At 40.8% G+C, this 16,977-nt stretch overlaps 2 protein-coding genes across 3 annotated transcripts in view; one reads left to right on the top strand and one right to left on the bottom strand.

Moving 5' to 3' along the window:
• The window catches only part of LOC147915259 (uncharacterized), a 108,725-nt gene that overhangs the window by 38,721 nt on the left and 53,027 nt on the right, over nt 1-16,977 (bottom strand). Inside the window, exon 4 of one of the 2 annotated variants that reach the window (XM_087439025.1) lies at nt 5,020-6,362. The exons of the other annotated variant lie outside the window; for it this stretch is intronic. Within the exon in view, the coding sequence (XP_087295151.1) occupies nt 6,330-6,362 (33 nt within the window). The 3' untranslated portion in view covers nt 5,020-6,329. Of the gene's footprint in view, nt 1-5,019; nt 6,363-16,977 lie in introns of those variants that run through there. 2 annotated transcript variants of the gene reach the window in all.
• Nucleotides 1-16,977, top strand: part of COLEC12 (collectin subfamily member 12) — a 179,009-nt gene that overhangs the window by 157,803 nt on the left and 4,229 nt on the right. Inside the window, exons 8-9 of the mRNA XM_004421032.3 lie at nt 240-349; nt 7,986-8,131. Coding sequence (XP_004421089.1) covers nt 240-349; nt 7,986-8,131 — 256 coding nt within the window. The remainder of the gene's footprint in view (nt 1-239; nt 350-7,985; nt 8,132-16,977) is intronic.

The raw sequence follows: 16,977 nt of genomic DNA, 5'->3' as shown, positions 1-16,977 counted from the left end.
GTGATTTAGAGGAGGAAGAACATCACTTAAATATCACTTATAAAGGGAAAAAATGTCAAAGCCCCCAAAACCGTGCAAAACAAGACAAATGCACTAAAAAAGAGGACAACAAAAGCAGTGTACATGTTCTGACAAACATCCTCTTTTAAAATGTCCTTTTTTCCTAAATTTTGGGGGGAAAAGTCCCCCAGACATCTGTTCCAAGAAATAGTAACACACTGACACTAATTTATTTTCAGCAATGGATAAAAAAGCAGATGGTAGGGAGAGAGAGCCACTGGATCGGTCTCACGGACTCGGAGCAGGAAAACGAGTGGAAGTGGCTGGATGGGACATCTCCAGAGTATAAGTGAGTGCTCAGAAACTTCCAGATTGGTGGGCAGACTCTCCTGTTCTGTATTTTTCACCTCTTGCCTGACTCCCTCCCGTTTCTTCCTTAGTGACCTTACGTCCTAGACGTTCCTCAAATTGAGGCTCCTTGTACCAGTTGCATATGTCTATGTAAGGAAATTGTGGTTGAGAATCTATATGTAAAGTAGAGTTTTTTCTTTTTTCTTTTCATGGAATGAATTTTTTCATTTCTACGAAACAAACTATCAGAGACTCATAAAACCACATAGTACGGTACTTGCGGCCAAGGCATTCTCTTTAAATGCTGCCATGAAGGATCAGGAAGCCAGGCTGCCTCAGGCACGTTCAGAGCTCACGTGATTCTGGCAAGGGGCGGGAGCTCCCTTCAGGATGAGGGGTCACCGTCGGTGCCCCTGACCTGGTTGGGATTCTGGCCAGAGTGTGATTATGAACTGCAAGTTCTTGACTCTCCTACACGTGGGAAGTTCAGCTGCACCGTGAACAAAGGCGTATGCGGGATGACCATCCCCCAAATATCTGAGGACTCCCTGTAAGTCTGATGTGGCTTGAGTTCTTGAAAGGCAACAATAAAGAATGGAAGCACTTTACCTTCTCGGGGCTCCTAGGGACACAGAAGTCTCCATGAGCCTCATCCCACCCCAGGTGTCCCCCGTCCCTACTCCTAACCAAGGGTCTGAAGATGACTAAATTGTCCTAATTAGTCTACTTCCTACTCCTGCTCTGCCTCTAATGGATGTGAAAATATGCAACAAACTGTACCAATTGGAGCAGAATCTATAAAAACCCACCTCTGAATAAGTTTCCTTTGCTGAAGCGGAGAAGTCAGGCCTGCAGAGGCTCAAGCAGGCAGGAGGGCATCTCGGCTTCAGGAGCATGTCCCGAGCATGGAGGAGACACAGCATCCACGGCACCAGGAGAGGAGAAAGCGAGGTGTTTCAGGTCTGAGTCGTGTCTTGGGTATTGAGGCTGGACCTGTAGCAGTCAAGGAGCGGGGAGCAGGGGCCAGAGGTGGTGGAGGGGCCAGATGGAGTTTTAAAACTGTTTCTGTGCACATGACTGTGCACATGGGTGGACAAACAAGCGGCTTTGTACTTTTAAATCCTCCATGTGAAGAGCATGATTAAAAGATACAGGTGGAAACCAGAATAAGGCCATTGCTTTAAAAAAGAGGGAAGAAACGGCAAAGTGGAACATTTGAAGATTTTAGGTCTGCTCTGAAGGTGAGCCTCAGATGCCCTGGGGCAAACGGCTCTCTGCCTGCTGGCCTGACAGATCTCCTGTCTGCTCCCTCTGCACCTGTCCTCGGGGAGAAGAAGCTACGTCACATCCCAGCACTGGGGAATTTGGCTGACGGCCAAGGAGAGCACCCAGCACAGGAGAGATGCACTCAGAAGACTCCAAACCGTTGTCAGAGTTGTCATCTAAAATCAGGGCTGTGCAGGGATGGGAGGCAGAGATTATTAAAGGAAAAGATAAATCTGTGACTTTGACAGTCAAAAGTGCCAGGATCATTTTTTTTAAGGGAGTTGGAGGGGAGCTAAAAAAAAAAAAAATGTTAGTCTCCTTCACTTTTCTCACAGCCATAAGTGCAAAAAAGGTCTGGGTTAGACTCACTAAGAAATTAAATCTTAAGCCTTCCTCCAAGAAAAAGCTGGATTGGTCCATATGGAATGGATAGAGCTGGAACATCACTGTCTACACCAGCTCTCCCAAGGTGGAACTTTTCTCCTCTTCCCCAGGTTCCAGTGAGAATTATGTGATCTGGGAGGAGAGCACCAGCATTGGTACCCGGGATCTGAGAAGGATTACATCACCAGACACCTTCCTGGAACTCAGTCCCCAGCCACAGCCACCCTGGGGCCTCCTGAGAGCTTTGGCTTCTGCACCCCAACCACAGCACAGACTGTGCTTCTCATTTTCCACTCAAAGAAATACATACACATGTCAAAATCCCCAGGATCAAATTTTAAAAGCAAGAATAAATTAGGCAGACATATATGAGGCCTTAGTACAGAAAGCTAATTTAATTTGACATATAATAATAAACATTGCACAAACTAGAAAGAGAGCCAGTGCCGCAAGGGGAGAGAGCACATGCCCTGGAGTCAATGAGGTCGGGGTTCCAGGCCTTGACCCAGCACTCGACAGCTGCATGACCTCGTGGGACTTACTCAGCCATGTGAATTCCCGTGTTCTTATCAAGGAATGAGTATTACAGAAGGACCTACGTCGGCATTGTGAACATTAAATGAGATCATATATATAAAGCGTTGGCCCCTGGAAAGTGCTCAAGAAATGTCATCTGCTGGTATTGGCATTGTTACTATTATTGTCATAATCATCATTTTCATGCTAGTCAGTAATTGCAGAATACTACTACCTAGCATTTGTGTATTTTATAGTGTCCCAATTGAGATGCCACACACAGTACCTCACTCAGATCTCACACAGGTTTGTAAAGAAAACAAGAAGAACATTCTCTCCCACAGCCTGGGATGGGGACTGGGGGTCAGGCTCTCAGGGGTCCCCCACCAGGATAAGTCTCCCCAAATACTTCTCCGTCTATTCAGACTCACCTTTACCCTCCCCCTCTTTGCTTCTGTGGCCCATCTGCTTCCCTTCCCTGCTCCAGCAATGGTGTCTGGACCTTGCCCCCCGCCCCGTGCCCTGCCCAGGCCACAGGAGAACCAAGGCTTTCAGCTTTCCTCTCATCCGTTATCTCCAGCATATGCGTGCGCGTGCACACACGTACGCGCACACACAATCACGGCTCTTTTGATGTTGTTTCAGACTTTTGTGGTTACCATAAAAGAGAAATAGACAAGGTGTAAAAGGCTCTCTCCTCTGCCTCTGGCCCCAACTCCATTTTTATGGTTGAGAAAGGCAGTGCTGGAATAAACAGACAGCAAGTACTGGTGATATGGACTGGATGCCAAAGGATTAGGGCACATGCAGACCTGAACTAAGGTTTATTTCCAAGGAAACATAAGACCTGACTGAATCTACAGCTCTTTCTGCCCTGAAGCAAGGCAGGAACAATCGGGGAAAGGGACGGATGAGAAGCAATCTGTGATAGTTCAGGATGGTGCCCAGGACAGATTTCCAAATACTTTTGGTTCCACACACCAATACAATTTCAAAAGAAAAACTGGGGAATGAAATACATTGCCAAGATTTTATTTGCCAAAAAGGACATAGTTTTTAAAAATCACCTATCAACAAATCTCAGCATTAAAAAACAAAAATGGGGCCAGCCAGGTGGCATAGTGGTTAAGTTTGCACACTCTACTTCAGCGGCCCAGGGGTTCACGGGTTCGGATCCTGAGCGCAGACATGCACACTGCTCATCAAGCCATGCTGTGGTGGCATTCCACATACAAAATAGAGGAAGATCGGCACAAATGTTAGCTCAGGGACAATCTTTCTCAAGCAAAAAGAGAAAGATAGGCAGTGGATGTTAGCTCAGGGCCAATCTTCCTCACCAAAAAAACAAAATCCACAATCTTTTCCAAGAAAAGACAGCTGGCTGTCATACATTCACATTCACACACACACACACACTCTCCTTATTTTTCTCATTTCACCACAGACCTGTGAAAACTGCATACCTGGCCGGCACCAGCCCTGACTGGAGATTGGGATCCACTGGCCCACAGTCCTATGATAACATTCAGTGAATTATCCTGGAGCGTCCACTGTGAACCAGCCTCTGTGCTGGCCTGGAGGATCTTCTCTAGAGTGTGAGGGCAGCAATATGAGTGAGAGGTGCTGTTCTTCTACTCATGTAAAAATGTCTGATTTCCAATCAAGAAGACAGACATACCAACCCTAACTGTGGATATAGCCAAGAGCAGGGCTTCAGAGGAGATTTCAACATTCTCCTCTCAGTAACTAATAGAACAAGTAGGCAGAAAAAATCAAAAGGGATATAGTAGACACTATCAACTAACTTGACTTAATTGATATTTATGGAACATTGCACCCAACAACTACAAATACCCATTCTTTTCAAGTGCATATAGTACGTTCACAAGATAAACTATATTCTGGGCCATCAAGTCTCACTAAGTTTAAAAGCACTGAATTATACAGAGTATGGTCTCTGACCAAAACAAAATTAAATTAGAAACCAATAACAGAAAGATATCTGCAAAATCACCAAATATTTGGAAATTAAATGTCACACTTCTAAATAACCTATAAGTCAAAGAAGAAATCACGAAGGAATTCTGAAAATGTTTCGAAGAAAATGAAAACACAACATATCAAAATTTGTGGGATGCAGCTAACACAGAGTTTAGAGGGGTATTTACAGCTTTAAAATGCTTATATTTGAGAAAATTTTTTAAAGTTGAAAATCAGTGATCTATGCTTCTACTTTATGACGGTAGAAAAAGAAGAGCAAATTAATACTGAAGTAAGTAGAAGGAAGGAAATGATAGTGACCAGAAAGCAATGAAATAGAAAATAGACAAGCCATAGAGAGGATCAGGAGCATGTCAAAGCTGATCTTTCTACTCTTGATGGAATAAATACAAGTCCGTCATCTGGCAGAGGTCGTCACTGTTAATGGAGGCTGCCTGGTAGGCATGCAGGAATTGGGCCACTTGCTGAGAGCAGACATTTAAGGTAGCCTTTTAAGGCCTTTCCTGCCCGCCCTGCTTGCGTTTGCCCACCTTAGATCACCAGAGATGTGATATTCTTCCTGAGGGTTTCCCGAAAGACACTTGAATCTCCTCTGCTCCTCTTGTCCACTTCTTGTCCCCTGCACAGGGCATGATTTGCTGGGGTATGCTGTTAAGTTATGGGTCACAGCTTTCATGTCTACAAGGCGAAGCTAAAACCTGGGTTGCCCTTCTGTGCACGCAGACTCCTCCATATAATATTACATACTGTGATGTTTAGAATATAGAGCCATAGAATGGTGGGGATCAGACGGGAACCTTCAGCATCATCTAATTCAATAATAACTCACCGTGACCCATGCCTCATGTTTCTATCAGAGTGGCTCTGGCTTAGGCCACTAGAGAGAAATCTTCCACTATACAGACCCTTGTAGTGGGATAAAATTCTACAAAAAAGAAACGCTTCTCACTACTAAGATTGTCCTGCTTTGAGGCCAGGCTCTTACCAGTGGAAGTCTCTTGGCCATCAAGTCTCAGTCAATTTTGTGGTCAATGAGAAAGTACTAAGTTGTGAGGTTGAAAGGGGCTGTTCCCAAGATTGAGAGTTTGTGCTCTGCCTCCATTAGGATAAACCCAGAATCCTGGGGGAGGTTCACACCCACTAGCTGATGTGCTTGTGTGTTTCCAGTGCACTGGAACAGTGAGTCCAGTGCTTCCAAGGTCCCTGGTGTACTTAGAGTCTGCTGTCCAAGTATATATGTATGTTGCTACCCAACCACTTCTGTGACGTGTGTATTACAATATGGGTTCAGGGATTTTGGGCCCAGGCTTTAGCCATTCTTCTTTCTAGAATCTACCTGTAAATGAGGTTAAGGCACTATTTAAGCTGAAATTCTTCTCCAAAATATGTATTTTCTTTATCTGTTCTGTTCTTTTATTAAAAGCATGCAGACTGGAGGGGTTTGCCACAAATCGCTCCATGTGATTTTAGATTTTCCAAAAAGATGCTCTGAGATTCTGGGTACTCATTCTATAAGACAGATTACCCCTGCAGCCTGGCTTCAGGCTCCTCTGCCACCCATCCATGCTCTCCCACCTCGTCACTGCACTCACAGCCACAGACCTGCATTCTACTTTTAGTCCCAAAGGAAAACCTTGAGCACTGTATGTGAAGAATTCCAGTGACCTAGAAAAACAAATGGAGAATGGTGATAAAAATTATCTCCTTTCTTATCAATCAGTTATCTTTTTGTTGAGTCTGTAAATCCCTTTTATCTACTTAACTTAAAATGATAAGAAAATGCGAAGGAAAGATATTAAGCAGGTCTTCTATCAGAAGTCATAGTTGTAGAATTTCCCAGTGAACTGAAAGATAAAGAATATCAAATGTCCCATCATTATACATTCAGAAATCACAGATCTCAAATTCTGTGAACAAAATTGGAATCGAACGCCTCACATTGCTGGCAGAAATGAACAAAATGGTACATGAACAAGATCAAACTGCTCAGGCATTGTTGATATTTCTGGAGGGGTCCTGCAAGGTGCACAGAAATACACAAAAAAGCATACATGAAAGTAAACTAGTTTTCCTTCCAACTCTGGCATCACTGTGGCAGTCTGGGATTTTTACTTCATTTGTTACTTGCCTGTTATGTAGGTTCTGTGAGGGCTGGGACTCTGTTCTCCACACAGCTGTGCTGTCATCACCTAGCATTATCCCTGGCACATAGTAGGTGCTCTGTGGATATCTGCTGAATGAATGACTATTTCTCACTCTCCGTCCTAAGTATCGTCCCATTTGTATTCTCATCAGTTGATAGTTTCATCTAAATTATCTTTCCATCACTAGATTTATTTAAGTGAGGTCACTTTTTATTTAAAAAAAAAAAACAAAATATTCATGGGGGAATATTGGTATGGGGGAGTCAATTCTACCTGGTTTCCCTACCCTTTAACTGTCAGTTTCAACTGTCCTTTCCCACTGCCCTGTGGTTTTACTGGTCTTATGGTCCAAAGATGTCGGGCAATAAGGGCTCTATCCTCGGGTGACCCTGGGACACCTTGTGGCTGATGGGGTAAGGAGTCATTGTTTATGGGAAGCGCCTCCTGCCGCAGATGTTTTTTCAGACCCTCCACGTGAGGCAAGCTTGTCCTCTCAGGTAGTAACAACAAGCTTCTGTGCAAGAACCTGCTTCTTTGAGAAAATTCAGCTTTCAAGTTTTGAGTCTTGGAAGCACATCTAATTTATTGCATGGAAACAGAATCAAGAACAGCAAACCCTGGCAGAGTGGTGTTTTGAGCAGCGGCATCAAAGTTAACAAACCCCAAGTGAACTCATCCTAAAGAAAACTTATTTTTAAGACTCTCTCTCCCAAAAAAGGCAGTGAAATACATGTCATTTTCAGTAAGAATAAATTACTATTTCTTTCTAAAGCAATCAACCATCTACAACTTAGCCAGACAACCATAACCAAGTGTTTGTAATTGTAGGTTCTGGCAAATGTATATCAAAGGTCCCTCACTTTCTCTGTCTGATGCTTTGATTTCTTAGAGGGAAGGTATTGAAATGTACAAGGATCCCTCTGGGTTCTCACAATTGTGTGCATCCTGTCCTCAGAGTGCATGTATGTTCACACACAAATATATACACACATGCCCAGAAGTCAGCATTCCAGTACACATTAGGAACTTATTCATCTAACTGTGTTGAAGAAGGATTTACTCCCTCAGTGTTGTGATGAGCAGCTCAATGAGTTCATTTCGCTGTGGCAAAGCCTGCAGGGAGATGCTGCGTGACACGCTACTCTGCAAAACAGCTGCTGCTTATTCTGAGTATGAGCATGCGTGGCTTTCTAAACAGTGCATTTTCATTCCAGGACAAATGACATGCTTCAGTTTTGTTTTTTACATTTCTCTGCTGCTCTTGGGTAAAGACAACTTCTGTGTGACTGCACAAATAACACTCAATTTCTGTTTCGTTAAAAGAAATTGGAAAGCCGGACAGCCAGATAACTGGGGCCATGGCCACGGGCCAGGAGAAGACTGCGCTGGGCTGATTTATGCTGGGCAGTGGAACGATTTCCAGTGTGAAGACATCAATAACTTCATTTGTGAAAAAGACAGGGATACAGGTGAGTAGTAGAGGGGCTTTAAGAGGGAGCTGCAGAGCTTACATCCTATTAAAGGGTGAGAGGTAAGAGTAAAAGGGCTCTGAGTGCAGGCTCTGCAATTGGGTTCCAGTCCTGGTTGTGCCCTTACTGGCTGGGCGGCATATTAACCTCAGGGGAATAATAATCATAACTTCTTAATGGTGGTGTTGCGAGGGACTTAAATAAGTTAATAAATGTGCCTAATGTATAGGAAGTACTCAATAAATGTTCGACTAACTGGCCTAGGTCATTACCTTATAATATTGTCAGTCAATTGTTCTTTAATATATGGCACGGATATTATGTCTTTTTCAGGGAGTTCCATACACAGACAGTCCAGGTGGCCAGGCATTCAATTCCACATGTATTGAGCATTTACCATGAGCCAGATGCTGTGCTGGATAATGGAGGGATATAGTTGGTGCCCCTTCTAAGCTCATAAACCAAAGAGGCTTTTGGAGAGTGTTTTCATTTCAAAAGATACTTATGTAAAGCTTCATTTAAACATGACCCTCTTTGGAATGTGGCATCTTATTTTTTTTCATCAGAACTAGATTTAAAAGTTTGTGGTTGGGGAAGGAGGAAATGGGGAGTGAGTGCTAACAGGTATGGGGTTTCTTTTGGGGGTGATGAAAATGTTCTAAAATATGATTAGATAGTTTTAAATTGTATAACTTTGTGAATATTATAAAAACCACTGAATTGTATACTTTAAATGGGTTAATTATATGATACATGAATTATATCTCATAAAGACTCTTAAAAGAAGTTGGTGGGAGACCTTGAAGGGCGAGTGCTATCTTCACGCTCTCCCTCTGCTATGCTCCAGAGTGCCAGTATCTCCCGGAGAGGAGCTTTTACATCATCGGGTGCCCCAGTTTTTTGCAACTGCTGCCCAGGGGACACCCCTTGAACACCTAGCTCTAGTGGCCAGCAGGGCTTGCGTTCCAAAGTCCCATGGGACTGAAACAAATGGAGAGACAGTTCTCAGCCGGCTGCCACCACTAGGGCACAGCGCAGGCAGCAGACTGAAACACTCCCCCAGTCTTTCTGTGAAAGAGGCCTATTTGCTTGTCCTGGAGCTTTGGCAAGAGGGGCAGGCTTCTGGTTTGGCACACATCTAGGGGCCTACTAAGGTGTTCTCCAGGGACAGAGGCTGGTGGACACCATCTTTGTGCTCTCCCTCTGCCTCACTCCAAGTCACCGGTATCTTCTGGAAAGGAGCTTGTACACTAATCTGGTGCCCCAATTTTTGCAACAACTGTGCAGGAGACACTTCTAGGTCACCCGGCTCTGGTGGCCAGTGGGACATATGCTTGCAGTCCCATAGGACTGTATATATTTGCATACTTTAAAAGGTGCTGCCTGAGGGTCTGGCTTCCTATCAGCCTGAATCTAGGTGCTGACTGAGATCCTGCTTTTTGGGTCTTGGCACACCCTCATCTACTGGGAGCCACTAAAAATAAAACAGGATGCTTGGATAATCACAAAGGTTTGAGAGACAACCAAGAGCTAGGATAGGTTGAATGATAAGGTTCATTCCTACACAGGGCCACTCCCTCAAGACTGGGAGAGGTGGTGTTCTATCTAATGCATAGAAACTAACACAGAGAATCAAGGAAAATGAAGAAAGAGAAATATGTTCCAAATTAAAGAACAAGATAAAACCACAGAAAAAGTCCTTTATGAAATAGAGATAAGTGATTTACCAGATAAAGATTTCAAAATAATGGTCATAAAGATGCTCACTGAACTTGGGAGGAGAAAGGATGAACACAGTGAGAATTTCAACAAAGTAATAGAAAATATATGAAAGTACCACAGAGAAGTCACAGAGCTGAAGAATACAATAACTGAACTGAAAAATATACTAGTGGGGTTCAACAGTAGATTAGATGAAGCAGAAGAAAGGATCAGTGAACTCAAAGACAGGGCAGTGGAACTCACCCAATTCAGCAGGAAAAAGAAAAAAGAATGAAAAAAAGTGAAGACAGCTTAAGAGACTTAAGAGACAGCAAGTGGACCAACAGTGACATTATAGGAGTCCCAGTAGGAGAAGAGAGAGAGAAAGGGGCAGAAACTTATTTGAAGAAGTCATGGCTGAAAAATTCCCTAACTTGGGGGAGGAAATAGACAACGAAATCCAGAAAACCCAAAGAGACCCACACTAAGAAACATAATTAAAATGTCAAAAGTTAAAGACAATGAGAGAATCTTAAAAGCAGCAAGAGAAAAACAACTTGCTACATACAAGGAAATCTCCATAAGATTATCAGCATATTTTTCAGCAGAAACTTGGCAAGCCAGAAGGCAGTGGCACAATATATTCAAAGTGCTGAAAGAAAAAAAACTTACAACCAAGAACACTCTACCCAGAAAAGTTGTCCTTCAGAATTGAAGGAGAGAGAAAGAGTTTTCCAGACCAGCAAAAGTTAAAAGGGTTCATCACCCTGAGACCAGCCTTACAAGATATGTTAAGAGACTTCATTAAGCTGAAAAGGAGGGTACTAATTAGCAGCAGGAAAACATTTGAAAGTATAAATCTTACTGATAAAGGTAAATATATAGTAAAATTCAGAATAATGTTGTAAAGGTGGTGGATTAAATCACTTACAAAGCTAGTATGAAGGTTAAAAGACAAAAGTAGTAAAAATAACTATAACTACAATAATTGTTAAGGGATACAAAGATAAAAAGCTGTAAATTGTCACATCAGAAGCAACTTGGCACATCTGTGGACAGTTAATTTTCGACAAAGGAGTCAAGAACATACAATGGAGAAAGGAAAGTCTCTTCAACAAATGGTGTTGGGAAAACTGGACAGCCACGTGCAAAAAAATGAAAGTAGACCATTATCTTACACCATACACAGAAATTAACTCAAAATGGATTAAATACTTGAATGTAAGACCTGAAACCATGAAACTTCTAGAAGAAAAGATAGACAGTACGCTCTTTGACATCGGTCTTAGCAACATATTTTCAAGCGCCATCTCTGACCAGGCAAGAGAAACAATAGAAAAAATAAACAAATGGGACTACATCAAACTAAAAAGCTTCTGCACAGCAAAGGAAACCATCAACAAAATGAAAAGACAACCTAACAATTGAGAGAAGACATTTGCAAACCATACATCTGATAAGGGGTTAATCTCCAAAATATATAAAGAACTCATGCATCTCAACAACAAAATTTAACAATCCAATTAAAAAATGGGCAAAAGACCTGAACAGATATTTCTCCAGAGAACATATACAGATGGCCAACAGGCACATGAAAAGATGTTCAACATCATTAACTATCAGGGAAACGCAAATCAAAACTACGAGATATCACCTCACACCCATCAGAATGGCTATAATTAACAAGACAGGAAACAAAAAGTGTTGGAGAGGATGTGGAGAGAAGGGAACTCTCATACACTGCTGATGGGAGTGCAAACTGGTGGAGCCACTATGGAAAAGAGTATGGAGATTCCTCAAAAAATTAAGGATAGAACTACCATACGATCCAGCTATTCCACTGCTGGGTATTTATCCAAAGAACTTGAAAACACCAATGCGTAAAGATACATGCACCCCTGTGTTCACTGCAGCATTATTCACAATAGCCAAGACTTGGAAGCAACCTAAGTGCCCATCAAGGGACGAATGGATAAAGACAATGTGGTATATATACACAATGGAATACTACTCAGCCATTAGAAATGATGAAATCCAGCCATTTGTGACAACATGGATGGACATTGAGGGTATTGTGCAAAGTGAAATAAGTCAGAGGGAGAAGGTCAAATACCATATATTCTCACTCATTAAGTAGTAGATAATAACAACAACAAACAAACACATGGAGCCAGAGATTGGATTGGTGGTTACCAGAGGGGAAGGGGGGAGGGAGGAGGGCAGAAGGGATAATTCAGCACATGTGTGTGGTGATGGAGTGTAATTAGTATTTGGGTGGTGAACATGAGAACATGATGTAATCTATGCAGAAATAGAAGTATAATGATGTACACCTGAAATTTATACAATGTTATAAACCAATGTTACTGCAATAAAAAGAAAAAAAAAGAAACAATACTTGGTGGTAAGGAGTAAATAGAGCTTTATAATGTGTTTGAACTTAAGCTGTTATCAACGTAAAATAGACTGTTATAAATATAAGTTGTTATATATAAGCTTCATAACCACAAAACAAAAATCTATAATAGATATACAAAAGATAAAGAGAAAGGAATCTAAGCATACCCACTATAGAAAATCATCAAATCACAAAGGAAGAGAGCAAGAGAAGAAGAAAGAAACAGAGAATCTACAAAACAGCCAGAAAACAATTAACAAAATGGCAATAAATACATACCTATCAATAATTACTTTAAATGTAAATGGACTAAATTCCACAATCAAAAGACACAGACTGGCTGAAAGGATAAAAATATAAGACCCATCTATATGCTGCCTACAAGAGAGACACTCACTTCAGATGAAGGACAAATACAGACTAAAAGAGAAGGGATGGAAAAAGATATTTCATGCAAATGGGAACAAAAAGAAAGCTGGGATAGCTATATTTATGTCAGACAGAATAGACTTTAAAAGAAAGACTGTAATAAGAGACAAAGAAGGTCATTACATAATGATAAAGGAGTCAATCCAACAAGAGGATATAACATTTGTAAATATTTATACACCCAACATAGGAGCACCTAAATATATAAAGCAAATATTAACAGACATAAAGGGAGAAATAGACAACAATACAATAAGAGGGGGACTAATAGTACCCCATTTTCATCAATGGATAGATTCTTCAGATGGGAAATCAATAAGGAAACATTGGCCCTAAATGACACATTACACCAGATGAACTTAATAGATATATACAGAACATTCCATCCAAAAGCAACAGAATACATTCTTCTCAAGTGCACATGGGACATTCTCCAGGTTATGTCATGTTAGGCCACAAAACAAGTCTTAAATTTAAGAAGACCGAAATCACTTCAACCACCTTTTTCAATTACAACAGTATGAAACTAGAAAGCAATTACAGGAATAAAACTAAAAAATTCACAAATATGTGGAGATTAAACAGCATGCTACTGAATAACCAATGGGTCAAAGATGAAATCAGAAGAGAAATCAAAAAAATAACTTGAGACAGGGAGGGTCCAAGATGGTGGCATAGGAAGACTCTGAACTCAGCTCCTCCCAAGGACACACTGAATCTACATCTACATATTGAGCAATTCCCTCTGAAGAAGACCTGGACAGCTTTTGCACAACAAATGATAGAGGGACCTCATAGATATGGGTAGGAGAGACAAAGACACAGTATCAACACCCCTGATGTGGTGACCTGCAGCAGGGAGGGATATCACTGAGAGGCCTGTGCACAGGCTTGCCCACCCTGAGACACAGTGAAAAAACAGCAGTTTAAAGAGCACCTAGACTATACAGGAAGAAAATCTATTTACTAACCCTAGAGCATCTGCCAAATGGGCAGGGAACTGCTGGAACTCTCTCCGGGGTTGGATGCTGGCAAGTGCCATATTGCATGTTCTGCCTTCACTTTGATAGCAAGAGCAGGAGCATGGTCCAGACACTCTAGCCAGCTTGCTAAGGCTGCCCCAGCATACCCCAGCTCCAGCTGTCCCTCCAAGGCAGCCCCACATGGCATGACCCAGGCCCTCCTGCCCACACCCACCACAGCTCCAGTTGTGCCACCAAAGCAGCCCCGGCGTGGCATGCCCCAGTAACCACCCCCACCCATGTCTGCTCCAGCTCCAGCCATCTAGTCAAGGTGGCTCAGATGCAGCAAGCCCTAGGACTCCTCCAGCCTGCGCCCACTCCAGCTAGCCTGCCAAAGCCACTCAGCACACATCACTAAACAGTCTACACAGAGGATGCTCCTACACAGGCCACTTCTTCAACACTGGAAGATGTGCCTGTTTCATCTAATTCGTAGAGATAAATACAGAAAGTCAAACAAGGTGAGGAAACAGAGGAATATGTTCCAAACAAAAGGACAAAATCAAACCTTGGGAAAAAACTCTAATGAAAAGGAGATAAGTAATTTACCTGATAGAGTTCAAAGTAAAGGTCATAAAGATGCTCACCAAACTCGGGCAAAGAATTGAGAAACACAGTGAGAACTTCAACAAAGAGAAAATATAAGAAAAAAACAATCAGAGCTAAACAATAAATGAAATGAAAAATACACTAGAGGAAATCAACAGCAGATTAGATGATAAAAAATGAATCAGCAGTCTGGAAGACAAAATAGTGGAAATCACCAATCAGAACAGCAAAAAGAAAAAAGAATTTTAAAAAATGAGGCTACTTTAAGGGATCTCTGGGACAACATCAAGCATAACATTCTCATTATTACTGTCCCAGAAGGAGAAGAGAGGGGCAGAAAATTTATTTGGAGAAGTAATAGCTAAAAACTTCCCTAACCTGGGAAGGAAACAGACATACAGATCCAGGAAGCATAGAGAGTTCCAAACAAGATAAACCCATAGAGACCCACACTAAGATATATTATAATTAAAAATTAAAGATAAATAGAGAATCTCAAAGGCAGTAAGCGAAAAACAAGTCATATACAAAGGAACCCTCCTAAGACTATAAGCTGATTTTTCAGCACAAACTTTGCAGGCAAGAAGGGAGTGGCATGATATATTTGAAGTGCTGAAAGGAGAAAACGTACAACCAAGAGTACTCTACACAACAAGGTTATCATTTCAGAATTGAAGGAGAGATAAAGAGTTTCCCAGACAAGCAAAAACTAAAGGAGTGCATCACCACTAAACTGGCCTTACAAGAAACGTTAAAGAGTCTTCTTTAAGCAGAAAAGAAAAGGCCATAACTAGAAATAAGAAAATACATGAAAAAAAAAATCTCACTGGTAAAGGCAAATATTTAGTCAAGGCAATGGATCAGCCACTTAAAAAGCTAGTATGAAGATTAAAAGACAAAAATGGTCAGGTCAACTATAACTACAATAAGTAGTTAAGGGATACACAAAATAAAAAGACGTAAAATATGATATCAAAAACTTAAAATATGGGGTCAGGGGAGTAAAAATGTAGTGCTTTTAGAATGTTTTTGAACTTAAGTAACTATCACTTTAATAGACTGCTATATATATATAGGTTGTTATACATGAACCTCATGGTAACCACAAACCAAAAACCTACAACAGATACACAAAAAATAAAGAGAAAAAAATACAAACATAACACTACTGGAAACCATCAAACCACAAGGGAAGAGACCAAGAGAATAAGAAAGGAACAGAGAAGAACTACAAAAACAACCAGAACACGATTAACCAAATGGCAATAAGTATATACCTATTAATAATTCCTTTAAATGTAAATGGACTAAATTCTACAATCAAAAGACATAAGGTGGCTGAATGGAGAAAAAGACAAGACCTATCTATATCCTGCCTACAAGAGACTCAATTCAGATCTAAAGACATAGACAGACTGAAAGTGAAGGGATGGAAAAAGATATTTCACACAAAGGGAAAGGAAGAGAAAGCTGGGGTAGCAATACTCATATCAGACAAAATTCAAAGGATCATAAGAGACTGTTATGAACCAATATAGAGCAACAATTTGGAAAACTTAGAAGAAATGCATAAATTCCTAGACAGACACAACCTTCCAAGACTGAATCATGAAGAAATAGCAAATCTGAATAGACTAATTACAAATAATGAAATTAAATCAGTAATTTAAAAACTCCCAAAAAGCAAAAGTCCAAGACCAGACAGCTTCACAGGTGAATTCTACCAAACATTTAAAGAAGAGTTAATACCTATCCTTCTCAATTTATTACAAAAAATTGAAGAGGAAGGAAGCCTTCCAAACTAATTTTACAAGTCTAGCATTACCCTGATACCAAAACCAGACAAAGATACCATCAAAAAAGAAAATTATAGGCAATATCCCTGATGAATATGGATGCAGAAATCCCCAGCAAAATATTAGCAAACCAAATTCAACAATACTTTAAAAGGATCATATACCAGGGTCACGTGGGATTTATCCCAGGGATGCAAGGGTGGTTCAACATCTGCAAATCAATCAATATGTTACACCACATTAACAAAAAAAAAGGATAGAAGTCATATGATCATCTCAATAGATGCAGAAAAAGAATTTGACAAAATTCAACATCAATTTATGATAAAAACTCTCAACAAAGTGGGTATAGAAGGCACGTACCTCAACATAATAAAAGCCATATATGACAAACCCACAGCTAACATCATATTGAATGGTGAAAAGCTGAAAGCTATTCCTCTAAGATCAGGAACAAAACAAGGATGCCCACTCTCACGGCTTTCCTTCAACATAGTATTGGAAGTCCTAGCCACAGCAGTTAGGCAAGAAAAAGAAATAAAAAGGCATCCAAATTGGAAAGGAAGAAGTAAAACTGTCACTGTTTGCAGATGGCATGATACCATACATAGAAAACCCTAAAAACTCCAACAAAAAACTATTAGAACTAATAAATGAATTCAGTAAAGTTGCAACACAAAAATAACATACAGAAATCTGTTGCATATCTAAACACTAATAATAAGCTACCAGAGAAATTAAGAGCACAATCCCACTTACAATTGTATCAAAAAGAATAAAATACCTAGGAATAAATTTAACCAAGGAAGTGAAATACCTATACTCTGAAAACTATAAGACACTGATGAAAGAAATTGAAGGTGACACAAATACATGAAAAGATATACCATGCTCATGGATTGGAAGAATTAATATTGTTAAAATGTCTATACTAGTTAAAGCAATCTACAG

The sequence above is a fragment of the Ceratotherium simum genome, chromosome 14 (assembly GCF_057802395.1).
Source record: "Ceratotherium simum simum isolate JZ-2026a chromosome 14, ASM5780239v1, whole genome shotgun sequence".
Taxonomy (NCBI): domain Eukaryota; kingdom Metazoa; phylum Chordata; class Mammalia; order Perissodactyla; family Rhinocerotidae; genus Ceratotherium; species Ceratotherium simum.
This window is presented reverse-complemented; position numbering and strand designations above follow the sequence as displayed.